This window comes from Motacilla alba, chromosome 15 (genome assembly GCF_015832195.1).
Source record: "Motacilla alba alba isolate MOTALB_02 chromosome 15, Motacilla_alba_V1.0_pri, whole genome shotgun sequence".
In the NCBI taxonomy this organism is placed as follows: Eukaryota; Metazoa; Chordata; class Aves; order Passeriformes; family Motacillidae; genus Motacilla; species Motacilla alba.
In genome coordinates, this window is record NC_052030.1 from 1,680,020 (window position 1) to 1,707,106 (window position 27,087).

The 27,087-nt window shown below is 58.1% G+C and overlaps 2 protein-coding genes across 6 annotated transcripts in view; both read right to left on the reverse strand.

Annotated features, from left to right (window-relative positions):
• Positions 1–7,800, reverse strand: part of GAS2L1 (growth arrest specific 2 like 1) — an 11,125-nt gene extending 3,325 nt beyond the window's left edge. The window contains exons 1-5 of one of the 5 annotated variants that reach the window (XM_038152294.1): positions 7,273–7,800; positions 5,296–5,950; positions 2,778–2,885; positions 2,394–2,490; positions 1,022–1,268 (exon numbers count right to left, since the gene is read on the reverse strand). In XM_038152294.1, the coding sequence (XP_038008222.1) occupies positions 1,022–1,268; positions 2,394–2,490; positions 2,778–2,885; positions 5,296–5,950; positions 7,273–7,785 (1,620 nt within the window). In that variant the 5' untranslated portion in view covers positions 7,786–7,800. Of the gene's footprint in view, positions 1–1,021; positions 1,269–2,393; positions 2,491–2,773; positions 2,886–5,259; positions 5,951–7,272 lie in introns of those variants that run through there. The other 4 variants (XM_038152297.1, XM_038152296.1, XM_038152298.1 and 1 more) reach the window with 4 other exon arrangements.
• Positions 7,801–7,973: 173 nt separating this feature from the next.
• LOC119707387 (RNA-binding protein EWS-like) lies at positions 7,974–26,898 on the reverse strand. Its single transcript, XM_038152308.1, is given in 16 exon segments — positions 7,974–8,329; positions 8,616–8,889; positions 9,248–9,345; positions 9,669–9,846; positions 9,921–10,043; positions 10,161–10,290; positions 10,611–10,729; positions 11,341–11,373; positions 12,012–12,049; positions 14,743–14,923; positions 15,518–15,732; positions 16,410–16,577; positions 19,710–19,872; positions 19,875–19,895; positions 25,230–25,353; positions 26,586–26,898. Coding segments are annotated over 16 exon segments (1,917 nt in total). The 5' UTR covers positions 26,598–26,898; the 3' UTR covers positions 7,974–8,289.
• Positions 26,899–27,087: the final 189 nt, after the last annotated feature.

Below are 27,087 nucleotides of genomic sequence, written 5' to 3' on the forward strand. Positions count from 1 at the left end.
CACCCCCCTGGACCCCATTTCCCCTACTGTGCCTTCATTCCACCCCCCATTCCCCCTTGTTCCCCCATTGCACCCCAGTGAACCCCTATTGCCCCCCTCCATTGAACCCCCCGAAATCCCTCATTGCCCCACTGCACACCCCCTTTCCCCCTTGTAGCCCCCTTCCCTCCCCTACCCCCCCACTATTTCCCTCCATTGATGCCCCAATGCTTCCCCCATTTACCCCCATTTACCTCCTCCCACTGCCCCACAGACCCCCACTGCCCCCCATCACCTCCCAGTGCCCCACTGTCTGTCCCCATTGCCCCCCATGGCCCCCACCAAACCCCCACTGTCATCCTCCATTTCCCCTCCCCTGCCTTCCCTAACTGCACCCCAATCCCTCCATTCTTTCCTAGTGCACCCCCACTGCACCCCAAATTCACCCCACTGCCCCCTCAGTACTGCTCACTGCCCCCTATTTCCCCAGTGCACCCCCATTTCACCCTCTCGTACCTCCCACTGCCCCCCAGTGATTCCCCATTTCCTCATTCCCCCCCACTGCCCCCAGTGATTCCCCATTTCCTCATTCCCCCCACTGCCCCCCAGTGATTCCCCATTTCCTCATTCCCCCCCACTGCCCCCAGTGATTCCCCATTTCCTCATTCCCCCCCACTGCCCCCAGTGATTCCCCATTTCCTCATTCCCCCCCACTGCCCCCCAGTGATTCCCCATTTCCTCATTCCCCCCCACTGCAGTGATTCCCCATTTCCTCATTCCCCCCCACTGAGTGATTCCATTTCCCCCTCAGTGCCCCCCACGATCTCCCCCGTGCTCCCCATTGCCCTCCCCAGTTCAGCCCAGTTACCCCACTCCACCCCACACTTCCCACTGTCCCCCTACTGCCCCAAAGTCCCCTCACTGCACCCCCAATGTTCTCCCCACTAGCGCCCCCGTTCCCCCGGTCCCCTCCGTGGGGCTGAGCCCTTGCCGTGGGGCCTGGGCGCGGTTTTGGGGTCCCCCAGCCCCGGGGGGGCCGTACCTGAGCGTCCCCGCTCCCCGCGGCTCCGCGGGGCTCCTGGAGGGGCTGCCGGAGCAGGGGGCACCCCCGCGGGGGGGCAAACCCTCCTGCCTGGGGGGCTTCGGGGGGTCCCCCCGGGGCTGGGGGCCGGTCGGGGGGGGCCGGGGGCGCCGGGGGATGCTGGGGCTGGAGGCGCGGGACGAGGAGGTGCCGGGAGCTGCTTTTTGGGGGGACATGCCCGGGGTGCGGGGCTGGGGCAGGCGGTGAGCTGGAAGGGACGGAGGGGGGGGGAGGTCAGCGGGGACGGCGCTCAGTGACCCCTCCCCTCCCCGCATCCCGATTTTCCAGCCTTCCGGGCTACTCCCGGAGGTGGTGACACCTCGGGAATGGGGGAAAAACCCCATTTTTGTCAGTCCCCTTTCCCCACTTCCAGCGGGATCAGTGCCCTGAGGAGCCCAGCCCCAGGGAAGGGAACCCCACGGAAAATCAGGGAATGGAACCCACAGAGAAGCAAGGAAGGGAACCCAGGGGGAAACAGGGAACAGAACCCCACGGAAAATCAGGGAATGGAGCCCATGGAAAATCGGGGACTGGAACCCTACAGAGAGTCAGGGGATGGAGCCCCATGGGGAACCAGGGAATGGAACCCCACAGAACCGAGCCCCAGGGAGAACCAGAGAATGGAGCCCCATGGAAAACCAGCAACAGTGTCCCAAAGAAAGCCAGGGGATGGAAACCCACAGAAGATCAGGGAACAAAACCCCACAGAGAACCACAGAACAGAGCCCCAGGGAGAACCAGGGAATGGAACCCCACAGAAAATCAGGGAACAAAACCCCACAGAGAACCAGGGAAAGGGGCCCCATGGAGAGCCAGAGAACGGAGCCCAGGGAGAATTCGGGAACAGAACCCATGGAGAACCAGGGAATGGAACCTCACAGAAATTCAGGGAACAGAACCCCATAAAGAACCAGGGAGAAGAGCCCCACAGAGAGCAGAGCCCCAGGGAGAATCTGGGAACAGAACTCAGGGAGAGACAGGGAATGGAACCCCAAGAAGATCAGGGAATAAAACCCCATAAAGAACCAGGGAAAGGGGCCCCATGGAGAACCAGGGAAAGGGGGCCCATGGAGAATCCAGGAACGGAACCCATGGACAGCTAGGGAATGGAACCCCATAGAAAATCAGGGAACAAAACCCCATAAAGAACCAGGGAAAGGGGCCCCATGGAGAACCAGGGAAAGGGGGCCCGGGGAGAACCAGGGAAACGGGGCCCACGGAGAACCAGGGAAAGGGGGCCCGGGGAGAATGCAGGAACGGATCCCTGGGAGAGCCTGGGAATGGAAGCCCACAGCAATCCAGCGCCAGGAGCGAGCCGAGGCGGGGCACTCACAGAGGGCAGCACAGCGACACGGGTCGTGCTTGTCCAGGTAATGTTCCAGGGTGTCCCAGCCGCCGCCCACGCGCACCATGACGTGGCTCCGCAGCACCTGTGGGCAGCGCTGTCACCCTGCCGGGCCCCAAAAAGCCACCAGAGCCACCCCAGGAGCCCGGCGTGGGCGGGAAATCCACCTCGGGACCCCACGCACCTTACCCGGGAGCGGGGGAAGGAGAGGGTGGAGGGGTCCGGTGTAATGGGGGGACAGTGGGGAAAGGGGGGACAATGGGGTGAGGGGGACAATGGGGAGAGAGGGACAATGGGGTGAGGGGGACAATGGGGAGAGGGAGGACAATGGGGTGAAGGGGACAATGGGGTGAGGGGGCGGCCCTTACTCACTCGGACGAAGATGAGCGTGTTGGAGTCGCCCACTTTGTACTTCCCCTCTGAGACCTTGACCATGGGGAACTGCGAGGGGCAGGAGCAGCAGCCCAGGATCTCCCGCACCTGCCGGCACACAGCGGGGGGATCAGCGGGGCGTGGACGCCCTGCTGTAGGGTCGGTGGGGTCCACAACCCCCCTATAGGGCCGGTGGGGCATAGACCCCCGTTACAGAGCTGCTGGGGCACACCCCCCCCCCATTATGGGGCAAGTAGGGCATAGACCCCCCCCACTATAGGGTCGGTGGGCATAGAGACCCCCCTATAGGGTCAGTGGGGCACAGACGCCCTGTTATAGGATCAGAAGGTACAGACCCCCCGCTATAGGGTTGGTGGGGGGCAGACCCCCCCTTTATAAGGCTGGTGGGCACAGAACCCCCACTATAGGGTCAGTGAGCATGAACCCCGTCATAGGGCTGGTGGGCCATGGACCCTCCACTATAGGGCTGGTGGGGCACAAACCCCCCTGTAGGGTGGATCCCCATGACAGGGGCAGCCCCTCAGACTGGCACACACGGAGGGCTCTGTGTGCCCCCATGCTGGCAGCTCCCCTCCTCCGCGGGGTGCAGCGGGGCCGGGGTCTCCTCCCTTGGCCGGGCACCCCCAGCACAGCTCTCTTCATTTGGGGTCCACCCGCCCCGGGAGCTCCGCGTGGGGGCACACAGCATCCCCCACCCCACTAACGCCGAGCCACGGGGGATTCGCCCCCAAACGCCCACCACGGGCGGGACCTACACCCACCCCAGGAACGGGGCACATCCCGGGGCTCGCCTCCCTCCAAACTTGCAGGTGTGGCCCAGGGAAAAGCGGCGCGGGAGATTTGGGGGCCGGGCAGGGGCCCCCGGGGCTGTGGGGTGGCCGGGCAGCGCCGCGGTCCCGCTGGCTGCCAGCTGCCGGCTCCATCTCCCGGCCTGACGTCAGGGATTAACCCGGGAGCCACGGGGGGACGCGGGGACGCCGCCGCATCCTGCCCCGGCCCCGGGCTGCGGGGGGGACGCGGCGCCGCCTCGCCCCGAAATTTGGGGTTTCTTTCATAATTCCGTGATTTTGGGGGGTTTTCCTGCCGCCGTGCCCATCGCGGCGCAGAGAGGAAGGAAGGATGTGGCCGCTCCGGTTCCCATCCGGGTGACACGGAGCCAGCAGGGGAAACTGAGTCACGGAGCGGGGCGGTGGGGGGCTGCAGGGAGAGGGGGGTCGTGACCCTGCTGCCACCCCGGGGGGAGCACCTGGGGACGAGGGGGCCGGATCCTGCTCCGCCAGGCTCCTCCCCGGCGCTGGCGCTGCCCATAAAAGCCGATGGCGAGGAATTACGCAGCCCGGAAAAATGCAGCCGGGGCTGGCAGCGCCCGGCCAGGGGGGCTTGGGGGGCACAGCCACGGGGGCCCCCCCGAGGCGGCCCCGGGCGGAGGGGGGGTCAGGATGCTCTTTAACGAGGGACTTAATGAGGAATTGGGGTTTCAATTAAAAAAAGGCTTAGGGAGTCAGGGGAGGGCAGAGCCCCCCTGTCCCCCCCGTGTCCCCCCCGGCCCGGATTAAGCCGCTGCCTCACCCGCGGGACGGATCGCGCACCCGCCTTTAATCCGGCCTGAGCTCCCGGCCGGGGGGGTCCCCGCACCCCCCTCCTGACACCCCAAATTGTGGCTGCCAGCAGCCGGGACGTCCCCACGTCCGTCCCTGGGGACAGCAGCCCCGAGGAGGGCAGGAGCAGTGCTGGTGTGGGGAGCGCTGTGGGTCACCCCCTCCCGGGGAGCAGGTGGCAGGGCGCAGGTGACACCTGTGTCCCCGCTGTGATTCTGGTCACAGCCACCGGAATAACCCCCGCTGGAGTCAGGAGGCTCCACGGGAGCCCGGTGGGTGGGGAGGCGCTCCGGTAGCCATGGAGAGCTGGGATGGGTGGGTGGAGCGCATCCCATGGACCACAGGGGTGGGCAGAGGGACCTCCCAGGGGGCACAGTCACACGTGGGAGCTCCCTAGGACCACCGAGTGCCCGGCTGGATGGGCAGGGAGGACTTCCTGGGGCTCACAGGGACAGGAGGGACCTGCCAGAAACCACAGCATGCCCCGCTGGGGGGACAGGCGGGAGCTGCCGTGGGTCATGGAGCACCTCTTGGGGCACACAGACAGGGCCTCCCAGGGGCCACAGGGACTGAGAGGACTCCTGGGGGACAAAGAGCTGGGTGGGACCCCCCATGGACCCCGCTGGGTGGACAGAGAAAGGTGGGACCTCCTGGTGACCACAGAGTGACCATGGGGGCACAAACAGGACCTCTCAGGAGACAGAGGGCACCCTGTTGGGTGGACAGAGAGGACCTCCCGTGAGGCACAGGGCTGCCCGTGGGGTGGCTGGGCAGGACCTCCCCCAGGGCACCAGGAGCCCGCTGGGTGGCCAGCGAGGTGCTGGCGGTGGCCCGGCGCGCTGGGCGGCCGGCGAGGCCCTCACCCAGGCGCAGGGCTCCCAGGGGAGCGCGTGTCTCACCAGCTCGTCCAGGTTCTTGAGGTCGCCCAGGGTGATGGGCCGGGCCCGGCCGGGGAAGGCGCCCGCCTGGGGGTCCCGGCTCTCCCGGCGCGTGCCCAGCGCGCCGTCGGCCATTTGGTCCCTCATCTCCTCCTCGATCTCCTCCTCCATTTGGATCAGCATGGGGGCCAGCATGCCGAACTTGGAGCCCCTCCTGGCCACCTCCAGCAGGCAGAGGACAAAGTTCTTCTCGTTCTTCTTCAGCACCAAGTCGTTGGTCTCGAACATGAGCACGTCCTGGATGCCCAGGTCCTGCCGGCACCACTGGATGAAGTTGGAGACGTTGTCGCGGGCGATGAAGGAGCCGGGCACCACGTTCTTGGCCTGGAACACCACCTCGTTCTGGGGCACGCGCATGCGGGCGGCCGCCTCGGGGTGCCGCTCCTGGAAGTCCAGGGCGGTGCGGTTGACGTTGTTGGCGTGGCGGCAGAGGTGACACCCCGTCTCCAGGCTCTCCAGGAAGGTGTCCACCTGGATGTCCAGGTCGTAGAGGGTGTTGAACCACTCGGCCAGGTCCTCCTTCATGGCCTCCAGGTACTCCTCGCTGGAGCGGAAGGGGCGGATGCTCTTGGAGGCGGCCGACTGGATGTGGCTGGGGTCGGCCATGGCAAGCTGCCTGCGGGGGGACAACGGGGGCTGTCATGGGCAGGAAACCCCCCAGAGTCCTCCCAAACCACCCACCAACCTCAGTGACCCCTCTGTGCCTCAGTTTATCCCACACGTTACCCATGGGCAGGAGTGGTGACCCACTGCCACTACCACCCTTCCGGGACCTGCCTGATCCCTGCCAGGTCCTGCAGCCCCCCCACTCCCTGTCCCTCCACCCTTCGTGTCCCCCCCACAGCCCATGTCCCCTCCCCTCATGTCCCTCTGCCATGTGCGTCCCCATTCTCCACGTCCCCCACTCCGTGTCCCCTCATCCTGTGACCCCCCCCAGGTCACTGAGTCCCTTGTCACCCATGCCCACCCCTCGGGGGGGCTGTGGCAGAGAAGGGACATCCCTCCCCAACCCCGCCCTAAAAGCTGCCCAGTCATGGTGGGTGTCCCCACCCCGCTGTCCCCACGCTGGGAGCAGGTGACACCCCGAGGGATGGCAGTGCCAGGGGCAGGGAGCCCCCCCTTTACCCTGGCGGGGTTCAACCCTGAGGGGCTGCAGAAGGTGGGGGGATTGGGGGATTGGGGGATTGGGGGATTGGGGGATTGGGGGATTGGGGGATTGGGGGATTGGGGGATTGGGGGATTGGGGTCCCCAGCACTCAGCCATGGGGTGGGGGCTGCACCTGGGGGAGGTCCCCGCTGTCCCCAACCTGGGGTGGGGGTACAAGAGTCAGTGATGGCTCAGCAGAGGGGTCACACCCTCCTGGGGGCCCCGGGACCCCCACTGCCACCCCCAGCCCAGCCCCACGCTCTGGGAGGGGGGTCGTGCCCCTGGGGTGGCCGTGCTGCTGAGGGGGTGTCCCCTACTCTCGGAGGGGTGCCCCTGCTGGGGAGGGTGCCCTCACCTGGGGGGGTGGCACTGCTACCCTCGGGGACGGGGGGGCCCCGTTGGGGGGTGGTCCCCATCCCTCGAGAGTGGGGGATCCCCTCGGGGGGGTCCCTTTCCCTCGGGGAGGGGGTGTCCCTGTCGCGGGGTGTCTTTCCCTCGGGGATGGAGGGTCCCTTTCCCTCGGGGGGGCTGTCTCTGCCGGGGGGGTCCCTACCCTCGGAGGGGGGTGTCCCTGTCGCGGGGTGTCCGTATCGGGGGTCCCCGTGTCCCCTGGGGGGGCGGCTGTCCATCTCTGGGGGTGGCTCTGTCTCGGGGTGGGGGGGTCCCTTTCGCCGGCGGGCTCCCCGTTCCGGGGCGATCCGCCGGCGGCGGCGGGAGGGGATCCGCACCTGCGGGGACACGGGGGGGACACGGGCCCGGGGCCAGCCGCCCACCCCCCCGGCCGCACTCACCGCCGCCGCTCCGCGCTCCGCTACGGCCGGGCCGGGCCCGCTCCCCGCCGCGGGCCGGGCCGCGGCTCCCAGCGCCGGGGGGGCCCCGCCGCGGCCCCCGCCGCCATCGGCCGCCGGCAGCGGCCCGGGGGGCGGCCGGGGGGCCCGGGGGGCGCCCGAAGAGGCTCGGCCGCCGCAGCCCCGCGGAGCCGCCGCCGCCGCCGCCGCGCCCCGGCCGGGAAGTTGGAGGCGGCCCAGAAAGGGCCGGGACGGGGGCGGCGGCGGGCGGGGACGGGCGCGGGGGGGACGCGGACAGCGACACGGACACGGGGGGGGCAGCGGCACGGCCGGAGGGGGGACACAGACACGGCCGGGGGAGCAGCACGGACAGACACGGCGGGGGGGCGCGGCACCGGGAGGGGGGCACGGGCGGGATGGGGGGCGGCACGGAGACGGGGGAGGCACGGGGGTGACACATAGCGACACGCGGTGACATTCCCCCACCCCCGCCCGGGTGTGGCTCCCCGCTTCCATTGATCTGCCTCCTTTCCCCCCCCTCCCCGCCCTTCCCCGGAACTCACACCCGGTGGGGAAACTGAGGCACACGGGATGATGCACCGGGCCGCTCCGTCCCTCCCCTCCATCCCCTCCTACCCCGGCCCGGGCCCGGGGGCTGCGCCCCCCCGGCTCCCGGGGGCGCTCTCAAGAAAGGCCAGCAATGGTGCGGTTACAAACAGCGGGAATTTTATTTAAAAAAACAACCGTCACAACCGTTCACAGCGTTACAGGCGGGGAGGGGGCGGGGGCGCGTTAAACAACCGGTTTTATTTTGGGGGAGGGGGGAAGAAAGAATTCATCACGCTACCGTTGAACTTGGTTTTAATGTTTCTCCACAAACGGTGAAAAATACTAAAGTACAGACAAGGAGGACTCATAATGTTGTGGCCAACATTATAAATATGGAATTATAAATTTAAAACATTTTTTTTCTGGTTTAAAAAATAAATCTGGTAGTAAATGCGGCTCTGGGGGGCGGCGTTAGTAGGGCCGGTCTCGGCGATCCTGGCGGTGTTCGCCCCTGTGGGCCGGGGGGACAGGGGTCACTCGTGGGGTCCAGGAGCCCTCCCCGGGTCGGGGAGGCTCCTTAACCCCCCACCCAGACACCCTGCCACCCATCCCACCCATCCCACCCACCTGCCCATCCCACCCCCGCTCCCCCATCCCACCCCCCACCATTCACCCCCTTGCCCCTGCACCCATTTGTCCCACCCCAGCCGCCCCCACCTTGTCCTCATCAGGGTCTCCTCCTCCCCAGTGTCCCCTTGTCCCCTCCCCTCGCTCCCTGCCCCGCCCTCCATCCATACTTGTCCATCTTTCCCGGCCCTCCGCGCCGTCCTCTGCCTCCTCCTCCCATCTGCTCCATGAGGGGTCCGGGGGGTCCCCCGGGGCCGCCGCCTCCTCCTCCTCTCCGGCCGCCTCCTCCGTAGCCGCCTCGGTCCATGCCCCGGCCGCCTCGGAACCCGCCTCGGTCTCCGCCGCGGCCGCCTCGGAACATCCCTCCGGGCCCCCCTCGGTCCATGAGGCCCCCGCCGCGCCCGCCCCGCATCCCCCCGGGGCCGCCCCGGCCGCGGTCACCGCCTGCGGGAGGAGAGAGCCGGGGAGTGAGCCCGGGAGCACTTCCCGCCCCGTGCCCCCCACCCACCTTCCCAGCACGTCCAGCTCTGCCAGGAGCAGCAGGAGCAGGGCTGGGAGCTGCTGGGTACCCGAGGGGATTCGGGGTTCATTAAGGCTGAAGCAGCGCCCTGGGGAGTCGGGGTGCTGCTGACAGCCCCCCAAACCCAGGAAGCACAGGAGAAATCCCAGACCCCATATCATGGCTCACGGAAGGATGAAGGCCTGGCAGCTCCTGGAGCTGGCCCAGCCATTCCCCAAGGAGCCCGAGGCCAGGCCTGGGGTGTCCTGCTGGGAAGTGGGGCTGTGAACCCCCCAAACGTACCTGGAGGAGGGAAGGGGGGCGGGAGGAACCCCTCCGGTTTGGGCGCCTTGCACTGGTTGCACTCTGTTCTCCAGGCAAAGTTCTGGTTTCCACAGCCCCTGGGTACAAATTCCAGTTAGCCCAGAGTGGGACAGCATTCCAGCTGGGGTGACATTGGGAAGCACGAGCAGGAGAGCACGTGGAGAGGGGGCACAAGGGCAGGACGCAGGGCACAGCCCCTGAAGCGGGGTGCGGGGGGTCTGGCTGCCCACAGGAGCTGTGGTTCACCCACAGCCCCCAGGAGTGACCCCGTCCCTCCCTCCGTGCCAGCTGGAAGCTGCTTCCTGGGAAGGCCCAGCAGGTGATTTTGGGAAAGGCCTGGCTGCCCTGGCCAGCTGCTGGGGTGATTGGTGCCCCTGGCTCAGGGGTGTGGGGTACTCACGGGTTGGGGCACTGCCAGTCTCCGGCGCGGTGCTGGACGCTCCCTCCGGATGGGTTTCCCCGGGATCCCCGCGGTCCTCTCGAGGAGAAGCCACCCCTGTCTCCACCTCTGCCCCCCATCCTGCCCATGGGGCCGCTGGGCCCGCTGGGGCCCCCTGGGCCACCGGGGCCCCCTGGACCTGCGGGAAGGAGCCCTGTTAGCGCTGGGAGCCACGGGAAGGACGGGCAGCAGCTCGGGGGGGGCCGCACATACCTCCACGGAGGGGTGGGGGCATTCCCCGCTGCTCCCGGGGGGGCATCCCGCCCCTCAGGCTGTTCATCGGGCCCTTCTTCCGTGCCAGGGTCACCTTCAGCTTGCTCCCCTGGAAATCCTTCCCTGGGGGGGACACGACGGCAGGAGCATCGGTGAATCCTGGTTCACACACCCGCACCCAGGCGCTTCCCACGCCTGGGAGATTTTGGAATTCCACCCCGAGACGTCCCCAGCGCTCACCATCGAACCATTCCACGGCTGTTTTGGCAGTGGACGGGTCATCGTAGGACACGGTGGCATCGCCCTTGGGCTTGCCCGTTTCCTTGTCGATGTAGAGGTTTATCATGGGCTGCCCCGTCCTCTTGTTCATCTAAGGGACAGTGGAATGTCACTCCAGTCCTGCCTCCCCACAGCCCAGCAGGCATTTACTCCGTTCTGCTTTCCAGCAGCTCTTTCCAGGGACTCCAGGAGAGAAGAAAGGGGCCCCAGGCCTACCATGGATGACAGCAACTGCCCAGACACCCCAAAAATGAAGGGACAGGCCCTAAACAGCACTGCCAGGCCTCTCCCAGAGCCTGGACATGAGGGGCCAGAAGGATGCGAGCGATGGGCAGGGAGGAGGAGGAGAAAGGGGAGGAGGGGGGTGACTCTTTTCCCTCTGCCAGCACAGGGTCACTGGTGTCCCCTCACCTTGACAACACCGCACTGTTTGAAGAAATCTGCCAGATCCTCCAGGGTCACATTATCATTGAGTCCCTGCACATAGACTGCAGTGCTGTCCGAGTCCTCCTCCGGGTCCATAGGGGGGCCTAAGAGACAATTCCTGGGGTCAGAGGAAGGGCAGGGATACCCCAGGGCCGAGTTCTTTCCATCCCCTCATCCTCTCCACAGCCACAGCTTTGCTCTCTGGGAGTGACAGGAAACTCCGGGCCCAAGGGAGGGGACTGTCCCCACCTCACCTCCGGAGTGCCACAGCCAGACAGAGCCCACACCCACCCAGGCGGGAAGAACCCCCAGGTTATTTCAGGACACATCCCAGAGGGGAGCTGAGGACCTTGGTGCCCCCTGGGCTCCCACACAAGGACATCCACCCCCCTTTTCCGATGCTGGAAGGCTGACGCAGAACTTCCAGACACGCCTGCGAGACAGGAAGGGACAAGCCACGGACGAGGCTCTGGGGGTGCTGCAGGCTCCCTGGAAGGGCTCCAGAGCAGCCCCCAACCCCCTAACTCCTGCAGAGAAGGGGGAGCATCTCCCAACCACGTGTGGTGGTTTTCCAGCTGTTTGGGAATGAAGAAATGATGGAGCAGCCAGAAAGGCTGGAGGTGGCGGCGGGGTGACACCGCGGTGGCCACAGCCCTCAGAGCGAGGACACAGATGTCTGTTTCACAACCTCGAGAGGGAGTCTGCTGGGAATTACCTAAATCCAGGTCGGGTCCTTCCTCCATGTGTCCTGCCAGGCGGGAGAGAAGCATAGGGAAGGGTGTTAGTGGGGGCCCTGCGGGCTGGAGAACCGACACACACAACACTAGCTACGACCTGCGCCGCACAAGCAGCAGCACTGCACCTTACTGAGCCATCAGGTGGCTCTTTTAGCACTTCTTCCAACCAAAAACCACTATTACACTGGTTTTAAGCATTTTTTCCAACCAATAACCACTATTACACTGATTTTTTTAGCAGCTTTCAAACCGTTAACCACTATTACACTGATTTTTTTAGCAGCTTTCAAACTGTTAACCATTATTAACGCTGATTTTTTAGAAGGTTTTACCAAGCCAATCAGTTTTTAAGTTCATTAATAAAAGTTACTTAATATATCTATATATATTAAAAAAAAAAAAAGATTTATTACATCCAAACCATTTCTTTTCCCCAAAATTACAGGAGTGGTTGTTCAACTCTTCCACTGTGTCCGCATACCCCTGGGCATCGCCGGCAGTACCCATTACAGGCTGGTTGCATATTGTCATTTTTAAACCACTTAAACGAATAAAAAATTACACTTTGTGCTAAAAAAAAAAACTGACTGCAATTTTTTTTTTTTTTTTTTTTTTTTAACACTATCCATTGTAATGCTCAAAAACTTACCACCAGGCTTATTGAAGCCACCTCGCTCTCCAGCGCTGCTGGGGGGATAAACGAAGAAATGAAGGCCTTTCCCTTTACAAAGCCAGCACCGCTCTGAGCCTCTGCGGCTCACAGGGGAGAATGGCACTGGCTAAACATCTCCAAACATCTCTCTGTCTCTCTCTCATCTCGGCACTAGGCCTTTCTTCAGGGCAGCTCGCTCAAATTTTCTTTACATATAAAGCAACCTTGGTGTGGTTTGAGGCACCGCTTTGCTGGCGGTGCCCTGGCGTTATTACTCGGGTATCATCAGTGCAATACTTGGCTGAGAAATGGGGGTTGTTTGAAATCAAAGTGGGGTTTTTTTGTTGTTGTTGTTGTTGTCGAAGAGCAATTTGGGGGTGTTTCAGTGGTCAACTCCCTCCCCTCGGTGTGGCCACCAAGGTGCACCCTCAGCCTGTGGCAGCGCGGGCCCGCGGGTCCCTGACATTTAACAGTGTAAAAGGAGACAAACCACACGCGAGACCTACAACACAGTTCAGCTGACATCGCCCCTAAAACCCTCAAAATAAAGCCATACATTCAGGTCACTACTGAATTTAACAACTCTCTGGAGGGAGAACTTACAGAGTACAGCGGGGGCTCCAAGGCCTGGGGTGCAGCTTTGTGGACACACTCACTTTTGGGCAGGTGCCAATGCAAACAGGGCCGCAGCTTTCACCAAAAGCTTTGGCTGAAGCATTCACAGCTAAAACTGCTTTGGAGCGGGGTGGTGAAGTAGGAAAATGCCACCTCGAGAAAGGATTTGGGCTGCTTCTTGCTCTTTTTTTGGGTGAGCCAGCAAGCTGTTTGGAAGGAGCCGAGCGGAGGAGGGAGAGCACCGTGAATTTTTCTAGCAAGTATTGCACCTCTAATACTGGGAAAAAAAAAGTCAATACAGAATTTCGAGCTGTTGCATGCAGCTTTGCCTCCTCTCGTTAAAGTACACACCATTTACGTAATGTCTCTCTTTTTAAACATAAGATTTTTACACTTTTTTTTTTTTCTTTAACGTTACACAATTCTAAAGTAGTAGTATACCCTCCTCTGGTTTTATTACCAAACAACAAGTATGCAGTTACCAAAGTTACAGAAGGATTCCGTTTATACAATCAATACATTGGGTTAAAAATATTCTATGTATATTTTTCCTCTCCATATGGACACCGTGTCTAGTCCCACTTTTCATTATGCTGCCGGCTGAGTACTGAGTACGGGTACTTTTTAAGTATTGAGGTGTTTACAAGGCTCTCACTTTGTAACCTGTAGCATATAAATGCGACAAAGCATGTTAAAAAGTTTTCCATTTTCATAAAAATATCAAATCATCGAGGCAATGAAAAAGGGCATGTTAATAACATCGAGCTCCTTACCTGCTGGAGACACTGAAATCCATCACCACAGCATGCTAAGGTGGGCCGAGTTCCCCTACCTGCCCTGGGTGTCCCCTGAAGCCACCTGTTCTATGGACATCACAAACTCTACGTCCATAAGGCTGGGGCAGGGGGGGACCCTTTGTAAGGGTCTGGCCAGGTGGGAAATCGCTCGGGAGGCAAATTTGAGCTGGGATTAAGGTGTGAGATCAGAGACAGGTGACAAATCTTTGGCAATGAGAAGCTCGGAAGGGGCTAGAAATTTGAAGATGTGATGATAGACATGTCAGGTGCCTACATCTACTTCCATCGTTAAGAGAGCAACGCAGCACGGCTGAAATCTTTATGCAGATCCCTGGAACTCCGTTCCACCCGTGCCAATTCCAAGCTGGATGTGTTCCCACACAAACCAGCCCTTTCCATTCTTTGTTGGATTTCTCTGATAAAGATTTCATGCCACGTCAACGGGCTGCAACAGAGCTATGCAGAATGGGGCCATCCACTGCCAAACCGGGGCCGTCACCGGGCTGTGCCACACGGGAAGAAGTGGCCTCTGGAGGGCAGCTGCCATCACAGCCCCCCTGCCAGCACCAGGGTGGGCACAGCGTGTCCTGTGCCACACCCGGGGACACTCTGCATAGCTCTGAGCAACGGGGTGAGGGGATGGAACACACACAAAGCTGTGAATTCCCTCTCGGAGGAGCCTTTGGGATTAGTTCTCCTCCCTCGCCTCTATCAGAACGACCTCCACGGATGGGGACACACCTGAAGGCACAGGTGGCACCAAACCAGGTTGTGCCATCAGGCGAAATGGCCAAACTGATTCAGGGCACCTGAATGCTCTGAGGGGGAGCACGCCTGGGAGCCAAAGCACTTCTTTCTCTCTGTCCTCGGGCTCCTTCTCCACGTGGCACCCCGAGCTCGCAGGCTCCGCGGGAGGAGGCTGACACAAGGCTCCTGCCCTGCCAAAATCCCCGCTCCTGAGGCCCAGGGAGCATCCCCTGGAGCTGCTGGGAGGTTTGTGTGTGTTCCAACCAGAGTCACTGTTAAACCCCACAGAGGATTCCACCTCTGGGCGACCATGAAGGGAGCTGAAAGTGCCAGGGCCAGCATTACCCCCGATTTCCCCCTCCCTGGGGGCCCAACCAGCTGCAGGACAAACCATCCTGCTCCTATTTCCCTCAGGATAATGTTTCCATGGATGACAAGCAACGCTGCTACACAGACATGTCCTCCATGGAAACACAGCTGGGAACGTCAACCTTTCAGTCCCTTCTTCTGCGTTTCAAATCCTATGGGTAAACCAGAATTAGAGAAAAGGAGAAAAGCTTTGCTCTTACCCCATTCCACCGCGTCCTCCTCCCCGCCCACCTCTGCTCATGCCTCCACGCTCATATCCCCCTCGTCCCCTGCCCCGGCTATCGGGGCCGCTCAGATTCCGGCTCTCTCCGGGGCCGGAGAAGCCTCCGGATTCCTGCCCGTACATGTTCATGCTGCTGGGATGGTCCTGGCGGAACGAGCCTGGGGAAGGGTGCAAACAGGTCAGGGAGAGGCAGCCCCTTCACGTGCCCCCAGCTCCAGCCACACTGCAGTTGTTCAGCTTGGAAAAATCCCTCTGAGGGCGATGATTTCAGCTGTTTCCCCAGCCAAGGCCACCACTGCCCCGTGTCCCCAAGTGCCACGTCCACATGGCTGTTAAATCCCTCCAGGGATGGGGACCCACTACTGCCCAGGGCCGGACCAACATGAAGAAGTGTTCCCAATATCCATCCTGCCCCTCCCCGAGAGGCTGTTCCCTCTCCTCCTGTCCCTGCTCCCTGGAAGCAGAGCCTGACCCCTCACTCCTGCCCCCTCCTGCTCTGAGCCACCTTGAGCCACCTTTTCTCCAGGCTGAGCCCCCTCAACTCCTCCCCACAAACATTCTGTGCCTCTGTGTTCCCCTTCCCCTGAGGTGAGGAACCTTCCCTTTCCCCATCCCAACCCACCCCCTCCTCCAGAGATGCCATTTTTCATCAGAAAAGGCCAAACCCCAGCTCCAACCCCCTCTCCCTTCAACCCAGCTCTGAGTTTCAGATCCAAGCTAAGGCCAGGGCTCCTTCCAGGGCTCCCACTCACTCTGCTGGCCGTAGCTGCTGCTCTGCTGGCTGTACTGGCTGGGGGCCTGGCTGTAGGATCCGCTGGGAGGTGGGTAACTGGTGGGAGGTGGCTGCTGGCCATAGCTGCTTTGCTGGCCGTAGCTGCTCTGCTGCCCGTAGGAGCTCTGCTGCCCGTAGCTGCTCTGCTGGGAGTAAGTGCTCTGATCGTAACTGCTGGGCTGTGTGGAGGAATAGCTGGAAGAGAAAAGCGTTGGGAAAGGTGGGATGATGAGGCAATTCCCTGGCAGCGTGCATGGAGTGGCTCATGCTGCGAGGCAATGCAATTAGAGGCTGTATTTAGTACTGTAAATCACTTTAAAAGCTGAAGTCATCCTATGGAGGCCAGTCTCAAGGGCTGTGAAAACAAAAACCATGCGGCCAATCCCAGTTTATTCACACCTCTAGGAAAAGGAACAAGTGCCAGGGCAAAACTCAGTGGTAATGGAGGTAACAGGCCCTGGGTAAAAGAAGCTCCTCTTATGCAGCTGGGGCTTTGAGAATTTCAAAGTTTTAGAAATTTTAGAAATTTAGACTTTCACGTTTTAGAAATCACATTAAAGACACCTGAAGGGAGAAGGGAGCTCCTGGGCCAAGCTGTATGTGGAAGGAGGCAGCAAAAGGTCACTCCAGGAAAATTCTTAAAATTCTCAGATCTTAAAATTTTTTAAGAAATGTAGAAAATGTCTTAAATCCATCTCTCATCATCTGCCTTCTCAGATGTGCACATACAGAGACACTTCTACACTCCCACAGCCTCCCCCTCCCCACCACAACAACTACAAGAAGCACAGCTCCTCCTCCCAGGCCACTAAAGCTCCTTTTCCATAAAATCCCCCCGGAAAGCCCCTGACCTGAGCCCTGCCAAGCATTACCTGGTCGGAGGGTAGGAGGGTGGAGCAGTGACAGGCTGCATGGGGTAGCTGGCAGGCACCTGGGGGTAGCTGTAGTTGCTCTGCCCGTAGCCCAGGCTGGGCTGGCTGTAGCCTGTCGTGCTGGACTGAGGCTGGCTGGTCTCTGCTGGTTTGCTGCCATCCTGGGGTCTGGGGAGAAATATGGAACAACATCGGTGCCCAGCCCCACAGCTGGCAGCAGCAAAGGGCTCAGATCCCCCAGGACTGAGGGTCGTGAGCTCTTTTTTGGGGTGGTGTTAAAGCTGGCCTTGATTGGTGACAGCCACTCTGGCAGCAGCCAATAAACAGGCAATAAACACAATTTTAGCACTCGCTGCCTGGGTATTTGCACGCTCCAGGAAAGGCCCAGGCAGTGTCCTGAACAGAGAGCACGCAACACCACAGCTCCTGCTCATCCCAAAGCCACGGGGCTCAGACCTGGGCTGTGGGGCTGAGCGGAGGATGTGGAATGCCAGCAAGGCTGCTCCTGAAGAGCCCTGGGGGAGCAGGAGCTGAAGCAGGCAGCAGGGCAGGCACTGAAATGCCCCATTGTTTGGTTCAGAATCCAGCTCAGGCAGACATTGCCTCATGCACGTTATCCCCAATGATCCCACGGAGGGGAAAGGATCCTGGGCTTGGACTGGGTGACCTTTAAAGGTCCCCTCCAACCCAAACCACTCACAATTGTGTGTTTAGAATTAAATCTCAAGGCCTGAAATTTGAGAACTCTTTGCATGTGATTCACACATCCCCTTCTGTTTGTCCCAGAGATTAAAAGCCACGTGAATGTGGCACTTGGGGAGAGGGTTAGTGGCAGCCTCCATGATCTCAGAGGGCTTCTCTAACTCCAAGGATTCTATGAGTCTTTAATTTCTATTTGCTTCTCAGAGTGGAGAGTGAAGCTGCTTTTGCAGTAGAAGCTGGGAAAAATTATACACAATGCCAGGATTCATCCAGCAAATTTACATCCCTTTAAAGTGTAACCTGTCAGAGCTGTGCAGGCTCTGCCTTTCCTTCCCACAGTGCTTGCTGCAGACACCAGGTAAGGGAATAAAACAGCTTTTACTCACTCCCAAACAAATTTCCATTATGTATTCTAAACTTTTCATATCCTCTGAGCAAACAATTCCACTCAATAGCTGACAGGCAGTGCCCAGAGGGGTGAGACTTGAAGAGGAAATGTTTTGCAGCCTGTGCATCCACCCAGCATCCTGCCTGACCCCGGGACTCGGGAGCAGACAGGACTGAGCCCTCTGCTGCAGCCTCGGAGGCTGATGTGGCTGCGTGGCTCTCCCTGGTCCCGCAGGAACGGCGCTGACGCACAGCACAGCACAGCACAGCTCAGCACACACAGCACAGCCCAGCTCAGCTCAGCCCAACACACAGAGCACAGCTCAGCACAGCACAGCACAGCCCTCCCACAGCACAGCACACCAGAGCACAGCACACAGCACGGCACGGCACGGCACAGCACAGCCCAGCCTAGCTCAGCCCAACACACACAGCTCAGCACAGCCCAGCCCAGCTCAGCACAGCCCAGCACACACAGCACAGCACAGCTCAGCCCAACACACAGAGCACAGCCCAGCTCAGCCCAGCACACACAGCACAGCTCAGCTCAGCCCAGCACACACAGCACAGCTCAGCACAGCCCAGCACACACAGCACAGCTCAGCTCAGCACAGCACACACAGCACAGCTCAGCTCAGCACAGCACACACAGCACAGCCCAGCACACACAGCACAGCTCAGCACAGCCCAGCACACACAGCCCAGCACAGCTCAGCACACACAGCCCAGCACAGCTCAGCACACACAGCACACACAGCTCAGCTCAGCACACACAGCACAGCTCAGCCCAGCACACACAGCTCAGCTCAGCTCAGCACAGCTCAGCCCAGCACACACAGCACAGCACACACAGCTCAGCTCAGCAAAGCATAGCTCAGCTCAGCACAGCTCAGCTCAGCAAAGCATAGCTCAGCTCAGCACAGCTCAGCTCAGCTCAGCAAAGCATAGCTCAGCCAAGCACACACAGAACAGCACAGCTCACACAGCACAGCACAGCTCAGCACAGCACAGCCCAGCACAGCTCAGCTCAGCACACACAGCCCAGCACAGCTCAGCTCACACAGCACAGCACAAACAGCCCAGCTCAGCTCAGCACAGCCCAGCTCAGCTCAGCTCACACAGAACAGCACAGCTCAGCACAGCACAGCCCAGCTCAGCACACACAGCTCAGCACAGCACAGCCCAGCTCAGCTCAGCTCACACAGCTCAGCTCAGCACAGCCCAGCTCAGCTCATACAGTTCAGCTCAGCACAGCCCTCCCACGCTGCTGCCCTGGCCAGGAGGGGCTGTCACAGCCCCGGCAGCTGCAGGGCTGGGGGAGAAACAGGAGGAGGGGGAGGAAGAAGAGTAGAAGGAGTGGGAAGAAGAGAAGAGAAGAGAAGAGAAGAGAAGAGAAGAGAAGAGAAGAGAAGAGAAGAGAAGAGAAGAGAAGAGAAGAGAAGAGAAGAGAAGAGAAGAGAAGAGAAGGGCAACGAGGAGGAGCAGAATGAGGAGGAGGAGAAGGACGAAGAGAAGGAGTGATTAGAAATGAAGAAGGAGAAGGCAGAACAAGAGGAGGAGGAGATGGAGGAAGAAGAAAAGAGGGAAGAAAAAAAGGAGAAGGAGGAAGAAGAGTAATGAAAGATGGAGAAGAAAGAGAAGGAGGAGGAGCAGGAGTAGGAGGAAGAAGAGGAGGACAAAGAAAAAAGGAGGAGAAGGAGGCAGAGAAGGATGAGGAGAGGGTGGAGGAGAAAGATGATGAGAAGGAAGAAGAAGAAGAGAGGGAAAAGGAAGAAAAGATGGAGGAGAAGGAGGAAGAGACAGAGGAGAAGGAAAAGAAGATGGAGGAAGATGGAGCAGGAGGATGATGAGGATGGTGCCAATGAGAAGGAAAAGGATGATGAGGATGGTGATGATGAGGAGGAAGATGACAAAGGGGTGGAGAAGGATGATGATGAGGAAATAGAGAAAGAAGAGGAGGAAGAAAAGGCAGAGGAGAAGGAGGAAGAGACAGAAGGAAAAGAAGGAAAAGGAGGGTGAAGGAGCAGCAGGAAGAAGATGAGAATGGTGCCGATGAGAAGGAGGAAGATGAGGAAAGGGTGGAGAAGGATGATGAGGAGAAAGAGAGAAGGAAAAGGAGGAGGAAGAAAAGACAGAGGAGAAGGAGGAAGAAGGAGCAGGAGGGGGAGGAGGAGGAAGACGAGGCCGGTCCGATGAGGAGGAGGGCGGTACCTGGCGGGGGCGGCCGGGGCCGGCTGCTGCCCGTAGGCGGGGTATGCGGGCTGGGTGCCGTAGGCGGCGGGCGCGGCGTACGAGCTCTGGCTGCTGGTGACCGTGGCCGTGTTGGTGTCGTAGGCGGCGCTGCCGTAGCCCTGCACGGGCTGGCTGTAGGCAGGGGGGCAGTCGGGGCGCTGTAACCTGCAACACAGCACAGCTCAGCCCCACGGCTCTGCCGGGAACCAGGGAATTCCAGCACGGCCTGGGCTGCAGGGGAGCTTAAGGCTCATCTCTCTCCGTGCCCCTGCTAGGGACACCTTCCACCAGACCAGGCCGCTCCAAGCCCTGTCCAACCTGGCCTTGGACACTTGCAGGGGCAGCCACAGCTTCTCTGTGTCACCCCCTCAGCTTCCCAGTATCCCACCTCACCCTCCTCTCTGTCCATTTGAAGCCTGGATAAGTCCCTCTCATCCTGTCCCTCCAGACCCTTGTCCCAAGTCCCTCTCCGGCTTTCCCAAATATCTCAGACTCTGGCTCTTCTGGTGCTCCTGGGACTCATCACAGATAGTTTTACCACCACAAAACCACCTCAGACAACCCAAAAATCATCAATGACCCCACCCTGCCCCTCTGCCTTCCTCACAGAACCCCCTCACCTTGCGAAGCCTCAGCCTCCAGCCCCTGAGCATACCAAAATCCCACTGCCAGGAGCTTTCTGGAAGCCACCCCTGGACCAGCACTCAGGATTGTTTACAGCAACCAGAGCTCAGGCAGGGCAAGCTGAGACACGGAGCATCTCCTCAACAAAGGCAGGGTAACAAACCCCCCTGAGCTCCAAAATAAAATAAATCCAACTGATTTAGCAAGTACAGTCCCATCCTTTTAGCTTTTCTGAAAAATAAAGGCACAAAACCTGGCCTGGGAAGTCTTTCAGAGGCATTTCTGAAGGCTTATTTTAAATCAGTAAAGCTGGAAACAAAAGAAAAGCACTTTCCATTTGCTTTCACATGAGAAAAAGGTCAAAAGGGACACATCAGGCAGCTCCTGATGTTTTATGTACCTTCCCTTTTCTCAGAATTTCAGTTCAGTTTAGGGAAAAAGCTGAGAGCTCACAGAGTTCCTTTTCAACAGTTTTACAATATCCAAGATCCCCAGACAGCTCCTGTATAATTTAGTGGCATTTGCCTTGTCTCAAAGGTGAACTGGCAGTAACACACTGGGTTTGTGCTCCTAACAACCTTTCCAGCAAGTTTTCAAATTAAGAATATGAGACTTAGATGGAAAAACAGCAATAAAAATGCTGTTAAACATTAAAAACAAAAAAGAGCGGCCAAATGCTCTCGTGGCTGGGATCAGTGAAAGCAACAGCTTCTCCATCACTTTTGATTTTTAATAAACACGGGAGGCTTGTGACACATTTCCTCTAGGCAAATCGGGCTGCAGCATTTCATTCCAGCTGCCTCATTTGCAAAGCAAACAGCACTTGCAGCAGCAGAACACGGTGTGCCCTCCCAGAGCACCACGGCCCTGCCACGGCTCCACTGCTGCCTCCACACCAGGGCAGCAGGAAGGAGGAACAGGAGCAGGCCAGGAAGTCTGCACAGCAGACTCACTGCAAACAGCCCCAAAGTTCAGCTTTCTGGTGACCCTCAGGAGCCTGGTGAAGACACAAGGCCACCCTGGACCCTCTGCCCACTCCTCCCTCTTCCTACCCCTGGCCCCCAACCCCATCCCAGGGCACTGCCAAGCTGGGAATGTAAACTGCACTCCCACTGGGAAATAACTTGTAGGAATCACTAGAAAATCAGTTTTTAAGGCTATTATTCCTGTCTGCTGTTCTCTGAAAAGTGGTGTGGAGAAGGGTGAAGGGGATGATGCCCAGCGGGAGGATTTTTAAAGCCTTGGACAAATCTGAGCAGCCCAAAGACTTCAATGTGAGGCTAGACAGCAATTCCACAGGGAGCACCAATCCCAGGAGTTAAATAAACCCTTATTTCAACTGGCCAAAGCCTGACCACACACTAAAAAAGGCTAAGTACAGCCTGCAGCCCCTGTGCTGCAGCCACAGCCCTGCCCTGGCTGTTGCCCTTGGATCTGCAGCCCCAGGGTGCTCCTCCCACAGCTGGGCCCCCTTTCCCAGTGCTCTTACTGGGAGCAAAAAGCTTTGCTGGCTCTGCACGGGCAGCGGGATAAAAAAAAAAAAAAAAGGTTGAATTTTAAAGCTTCAGCTCTAGATGGAGCATTTCCCTCGTGGAACAGCAGGAAGGGTTTGTCCCAAAGGAAAGGCAGTGATTTCCCATCCCACTGGTCTAGATCACTAACGAAGCCCAGTTTAGACACTCCTGGAACCCTCAAGAGCTGCTGGTTTGAGGGTGGCATTTCTATGACACCACTTCCCTCCCAGCCAGGAAGATAAAAGTTGACACAGCAAAAAAGCTGGTAAAAGAAAAGGTGACAGAAGGAATAATAACCTGCTTGAAGTGCCTAAACTCCCCTCAAAGAAACCCCTCACTGAAGGCTAGGAATTCTCCAGTGGTGGAGAAGTTTGCAGGATTTGACCCACAGAGAATATCAACTGGAAAAGGCTGGATTCAGAGGGATTCCTTCTTTCCTGAGAGATTTCTTCAGAAAGAGAGCTGCCTCCTGCTTGGCTTGTGTCTATCCCACCAGTGAGGGGCTGGAGAAGGGGTGCAGAGCTGTCTCTCCAGCCTGTTTTGGGATATTTTGGGGTTGTTATGGCAGCTGTGTGCTCATTAATTACAAATCCTTTAGAAATTTCAATATCCATACCCCAGTTTTCCCAGGTAAAGGGAAGCAGGGGCTGGCTGGCTTTAGAGAGCAATTCCCACTTCCCAGAGACCCACACCTGGACACCAAAATGCTCTTTATTTATTTACTCCTGTAATTCCTGCCAACACCCTGCACTGACTAATGAGCCACACGTCTGAGGGTGCCCAGTGATCCCTAACCCGAGGGAGCTGCTCCCAAATCCTTTTTTCTCTGGAACAAAGTGACTGGGTGGCTCCAAGACACCTTCTCCTACAGCCTCGGGAGGGAAGGAGGGTGGTAACTCTTTCCTGGAGGCAGGGCAAGGAAAAATCCATCCCTGCCATTCCCACCCATCCTGAGAGGCTGCATCACACACACCTTGGATCTCCTTGACCTCAACAACACTTCACCTAAACCCCAGGCTGCTCAGGCAACAACAAAAATCTGCTTCAAGGAACTGCAGGACAAAAAGGTGATTCACAGGAAAACAGGACTGGGATCCAGCTGTAAGAACTGCACGTGTCTCAGGGCATGACAATGTCTGGCCCAGGGGTTTATTGAGCATGAAAGGCAGGGACGGGAGAGAGAGAGAGAGAGGCTGCAGTCTCCTTTCCACAGCTCTGGCTCCTCAAGGAGAGGCAGGTGGAGGAAGGATAAATCCAGCCTGGCTCCATGCCCAGAGCTGCCACAGCCCTGCTCTGTGGGCTGATAGGATCTTTTGCTTGACCACTTTCTAAGTTGGTGTTTATTTTCATGGATGAAAAGAAAATGAAGCTTTTATTTCTTGCCTACCAAAAAAGAAAAAAAACCAAAACCCCAAAATTGCAGCTGTGCAGAAAAAAAAAAAGCGCCTGATATTATTATTATCATTCTTCCAGCAAATCTCCTCTTAAGGGAGAAGGAAAAACATAAACAGAGCAGTTTCCTGTGACCCCTGTGGGACTGGAGTCCACAGGAGTCACAGGGATGTAAATATTTCTACAAAAGGAATTTTGGAAGTTCACAAATCATTTTTTGCTGCCAACTTTTCTCTAGGTAGTCTTAAATGAAAGGAAAAAGCCCTGGAGATAACCCCCAGTGACACTGGCTAATGGATATGGATCTCACGAGCAGGAATTTTCCTGATCCATGTAAAGATGGTAAATATTTTTATTTTGGTTAATATTTTCTTTCCAGCTCCTCCCTGTGAAGAATTCCTCAATGGCCTCTACAGGCAGATATCCCAGTGTCTGTGTGTCCTGGAATTCCCTTGCTTTGGGAAGTGTTTAATTCCAGCTACAAAATGTTTATAATGTCTCTCCCAGGAATGTGCAGGACACGGCACCCAAGGAATCACTGGGAGGAAAATCTGCTTCCTAAAACTCCTGAATATTCAGCCGAAACATACATTAAATAAACATGAATATACATGAATTAAACATTGTCTCAACAGTTTTAAACATTAAGACACTCGTCCGGAGGAAATTCCAGCTCCAAGAACATGTTGGGAGAGTTTAGGGAGCGTTGAGGAGCAAGTATCTGCTCTGGAAATCCAAAACCACACGGGCCATGCAAAGGAGGAGGGCAGGATGCTGTTTATCCCTTAGGAAATGGGGCTGGAGTCACCTGAAAGGTGTTAGTGGTGAGGATTTTATCCAAGAAGATGGCACTTGGGAGGGTTTGGAGATGGCAAAGAGCAGTGCAGCCTTGCCAAGCCCTGCTGTCACTGCCTGTGCGAGCTCTGACACTCGAGGCTTTGGCACTAAAAACAAGTGACACCTCAAGGGTTCCCACAAAGGGGCCCTCAAGTTCTGACAGGATGAGAATTTTCCATGCAAGAGTGAGCAGGACAGTCCAACCTGGACTGGCTCCTTCCACTGTGGGAAGCACAAGATGAGAAGGAGAAGGTACAGGATCAGAACAGGCACATGTCACTGCCAGTGACAGGACTGGCAGGGAAGGGAAGGGCTGAGGAGCAGCCAGGGACACTGTTCCCTTTGCTCTGAGCACAGCAAGTCCTGCTTGGTCCCACAGCACCCAAACCCTGCCCTGAAAACTCAACAGTGCTTTTATTCCTGTTTATGCATGGCTGCCACAGCCCTGGAGGTGTCCAAGGCCAGGCTGGATGCGGCATGAGCAGCCTGGGGTAGTGGAAGGTGTCCCTGCCCATGGCATGGGTGGCACTGGATGGGCTTGAAGGTCTCTCCCAGCCAAAACCATTCCATGAAGGACCTGGAGCTGATGGAGCCAGTCCAAAGAAAGCCATGGAGAGGTGGAGCCAGGCTGGGAGAGCTGGGGGTGCTCACCTGGAGAAGTGAAGGCTCCAGGGAGAGCTCAGAGCCCCTGCCAGGGCCCAAAGGGGCTCCAGGAGAGCTGGAGAGGGACTGGGGACAAGGCATGGAGGGACAGGACACAGGGAATGGCTCCCACTGCCAGAGGGCAGGGATGGATGGGATATTGGACAGGAATTGTTCCCTGGCAGGGAATGGGTTCCACTGTCAGAGGCAGGGCTGGGTGGGATGTTGGGCAGGGATTGTTCCCTGGCAGGGAATGGCCTCTCCCTGTCAGAGGCAGGGCTGGGTGGGATATTGGGCAGGGCTGGGTGGGATATTGGGCAGGCACCTGGGTCACCTGCAGCTGTGGCTGCCGCATCCCTGTAAGTGTCCAAGTTTGCCCAGGGTTTGCAGCAACCTGTGGAAGCTGTCCCTGCCCACGGCCTAGGTGACATTCAGGCCTGTCCCAGGCCAAGCAGAGCTGCAGGCTGAGGCAGCCCAGCAGGGCTCTCACCTGTGGGGGGCTGCCCGTAGGAGGTGGCGTAGGCCGTCTGCCCGTACGTGGCCGTGGTCTGCGGCTGTGTGTAGCTGACGTCGCTGGGCTGCCCGTAGGTCCCGTAGCTCTGCTGCCCGTAGGTCTGCTCCAAAAGGACACAGATTCAACCCATGAGCACAAGTGACCCCCAGGAACTGCAGCTGCTGAGCACTCCCAAAGCCAAGGCTGCTGTGAAAGTTTAATGCCGCGGGAAATTCTGGGTCAGCTCTGCAAGGAGGTTATGGAGTGGTTTTTCCCTGCCAAGACTGAAGGGACGGGCTCTTGCCATTGGCACCACACACCTCTGCTCTGTGGAAAGCAAACAGGAAAGCTCCCAGCTGCTCCCAGCTCCCACCAGCACCCACAGGCACCATCCCAGGGTTAACCCAGAACGCGGGAATGGGAGCGCTGCGAGGGCGGAACTGCACGAAGGAAAAGTCACTTCAGTGTCAAACTGCTTTGGTGCTGGCTAAAAGAAACCTGAGGAAGGTTTCAGTTAAGTTATTTGGAGCATTTTTCATGCCCAACAGCCATTAAATTGAAAAATGGGAGATGGTGCAGACACGGAAGGATGGGATGCATGGAACACCCAAAGCATCCCAGTGGTGCTGCTCCCATTCCGGTGCCTGTGTGTTCAGTGAGGGATCAGCTCTCGCCTCACCCATTCCCTGATTTTGTTTCCAAATCCAGCTTGAAAATCATTTGAGGAAAGGAGAGGAGCAGCTGTGCCCAGCAGTGCCACCAGCTGCCCAAGCCATGCCCTACCAGCTCATGCTGCAGGCACCAGCAAGCTTCCAACAGCTCCTGGCTTAGGATAAAACTCTGGATACAGCTCGAGGAGTGACACGGAGACAGCTTTAACCTCCAGACTCTGAAAGAATTCAGATTTCCCCGGACTTTTTGGGATATTCAGCCTTCCTGAACTCAGGGCACAGGTCTGAACCAGGAGCAGGAAAGCCTTGAGCACGTGAACACATCCCTGTCCCTGGAAGTTCCCTCCACCAAGAGGCAGGGAACGCTGCAAACTTCCCATGGACACGAGCCTACAGCTGAGATTAGCTGGTTAGGGGTTTAATTAGCTGGTTAGGTGTTTAATTAGCTGGTTAGGGGTTTAATTAGCTGGTTTTAGTTGCTGAGGCCTCCTGTTCCTACCCTTATCCTGCTCCCACCTTTCACCTCACCTACAACTGGGAGCAGCTCTTCCAGTTGTGGTCTCCAAAGACTTTTATTTTAAATAAGTCACCATCACCTTCCTCTCAGCCCACACTGAGCCTGTCTTCCTCCTCTTGGGAAGGAAAATTAAGCCTACAGCACTTGGTGAGGACAAGAATTTACCTTTGGAAACATACTTGGAGTTTGCAGACAAATGTGGTTGTAGTAACTTGGATTCTAAAGGTTAAAAATAAGCATGAAGTTAATCTCTTAAAGACCATCATTATTTTGCAGTCCAGCCAACTGAGAGTATGAACAGTTACAGCAACAAAAACTCCAGGAAAAAGCAGGTTCCCTCCTCCTCCTTTGTCCAATCCTGCCATTTCCAACAGGCAATTCCCCCCCTTTCCCCCAGTTTTTTTCTCTCCTACACCTCTGATTACAACACTCACCAGGGTGGTGGTGTCAAACACACACCAAGAATTTGGCTTTTCTGGGATCAGGAGTGAATAAGTTAACAAAAAGGGGATTGTTGAGGTTATTTCCACTTCTAAAAAGCACTTTGGGCTGGGGAGAAGCTCCGAGACAACTTTTAACCACGGACTTTGATGCTGCTGCTTGGAATTTCCAGCTTTCCTGGAAAACAGGTGCCTGAGCAGGAATTCCAGCCCCTCCCCGTGCTTTA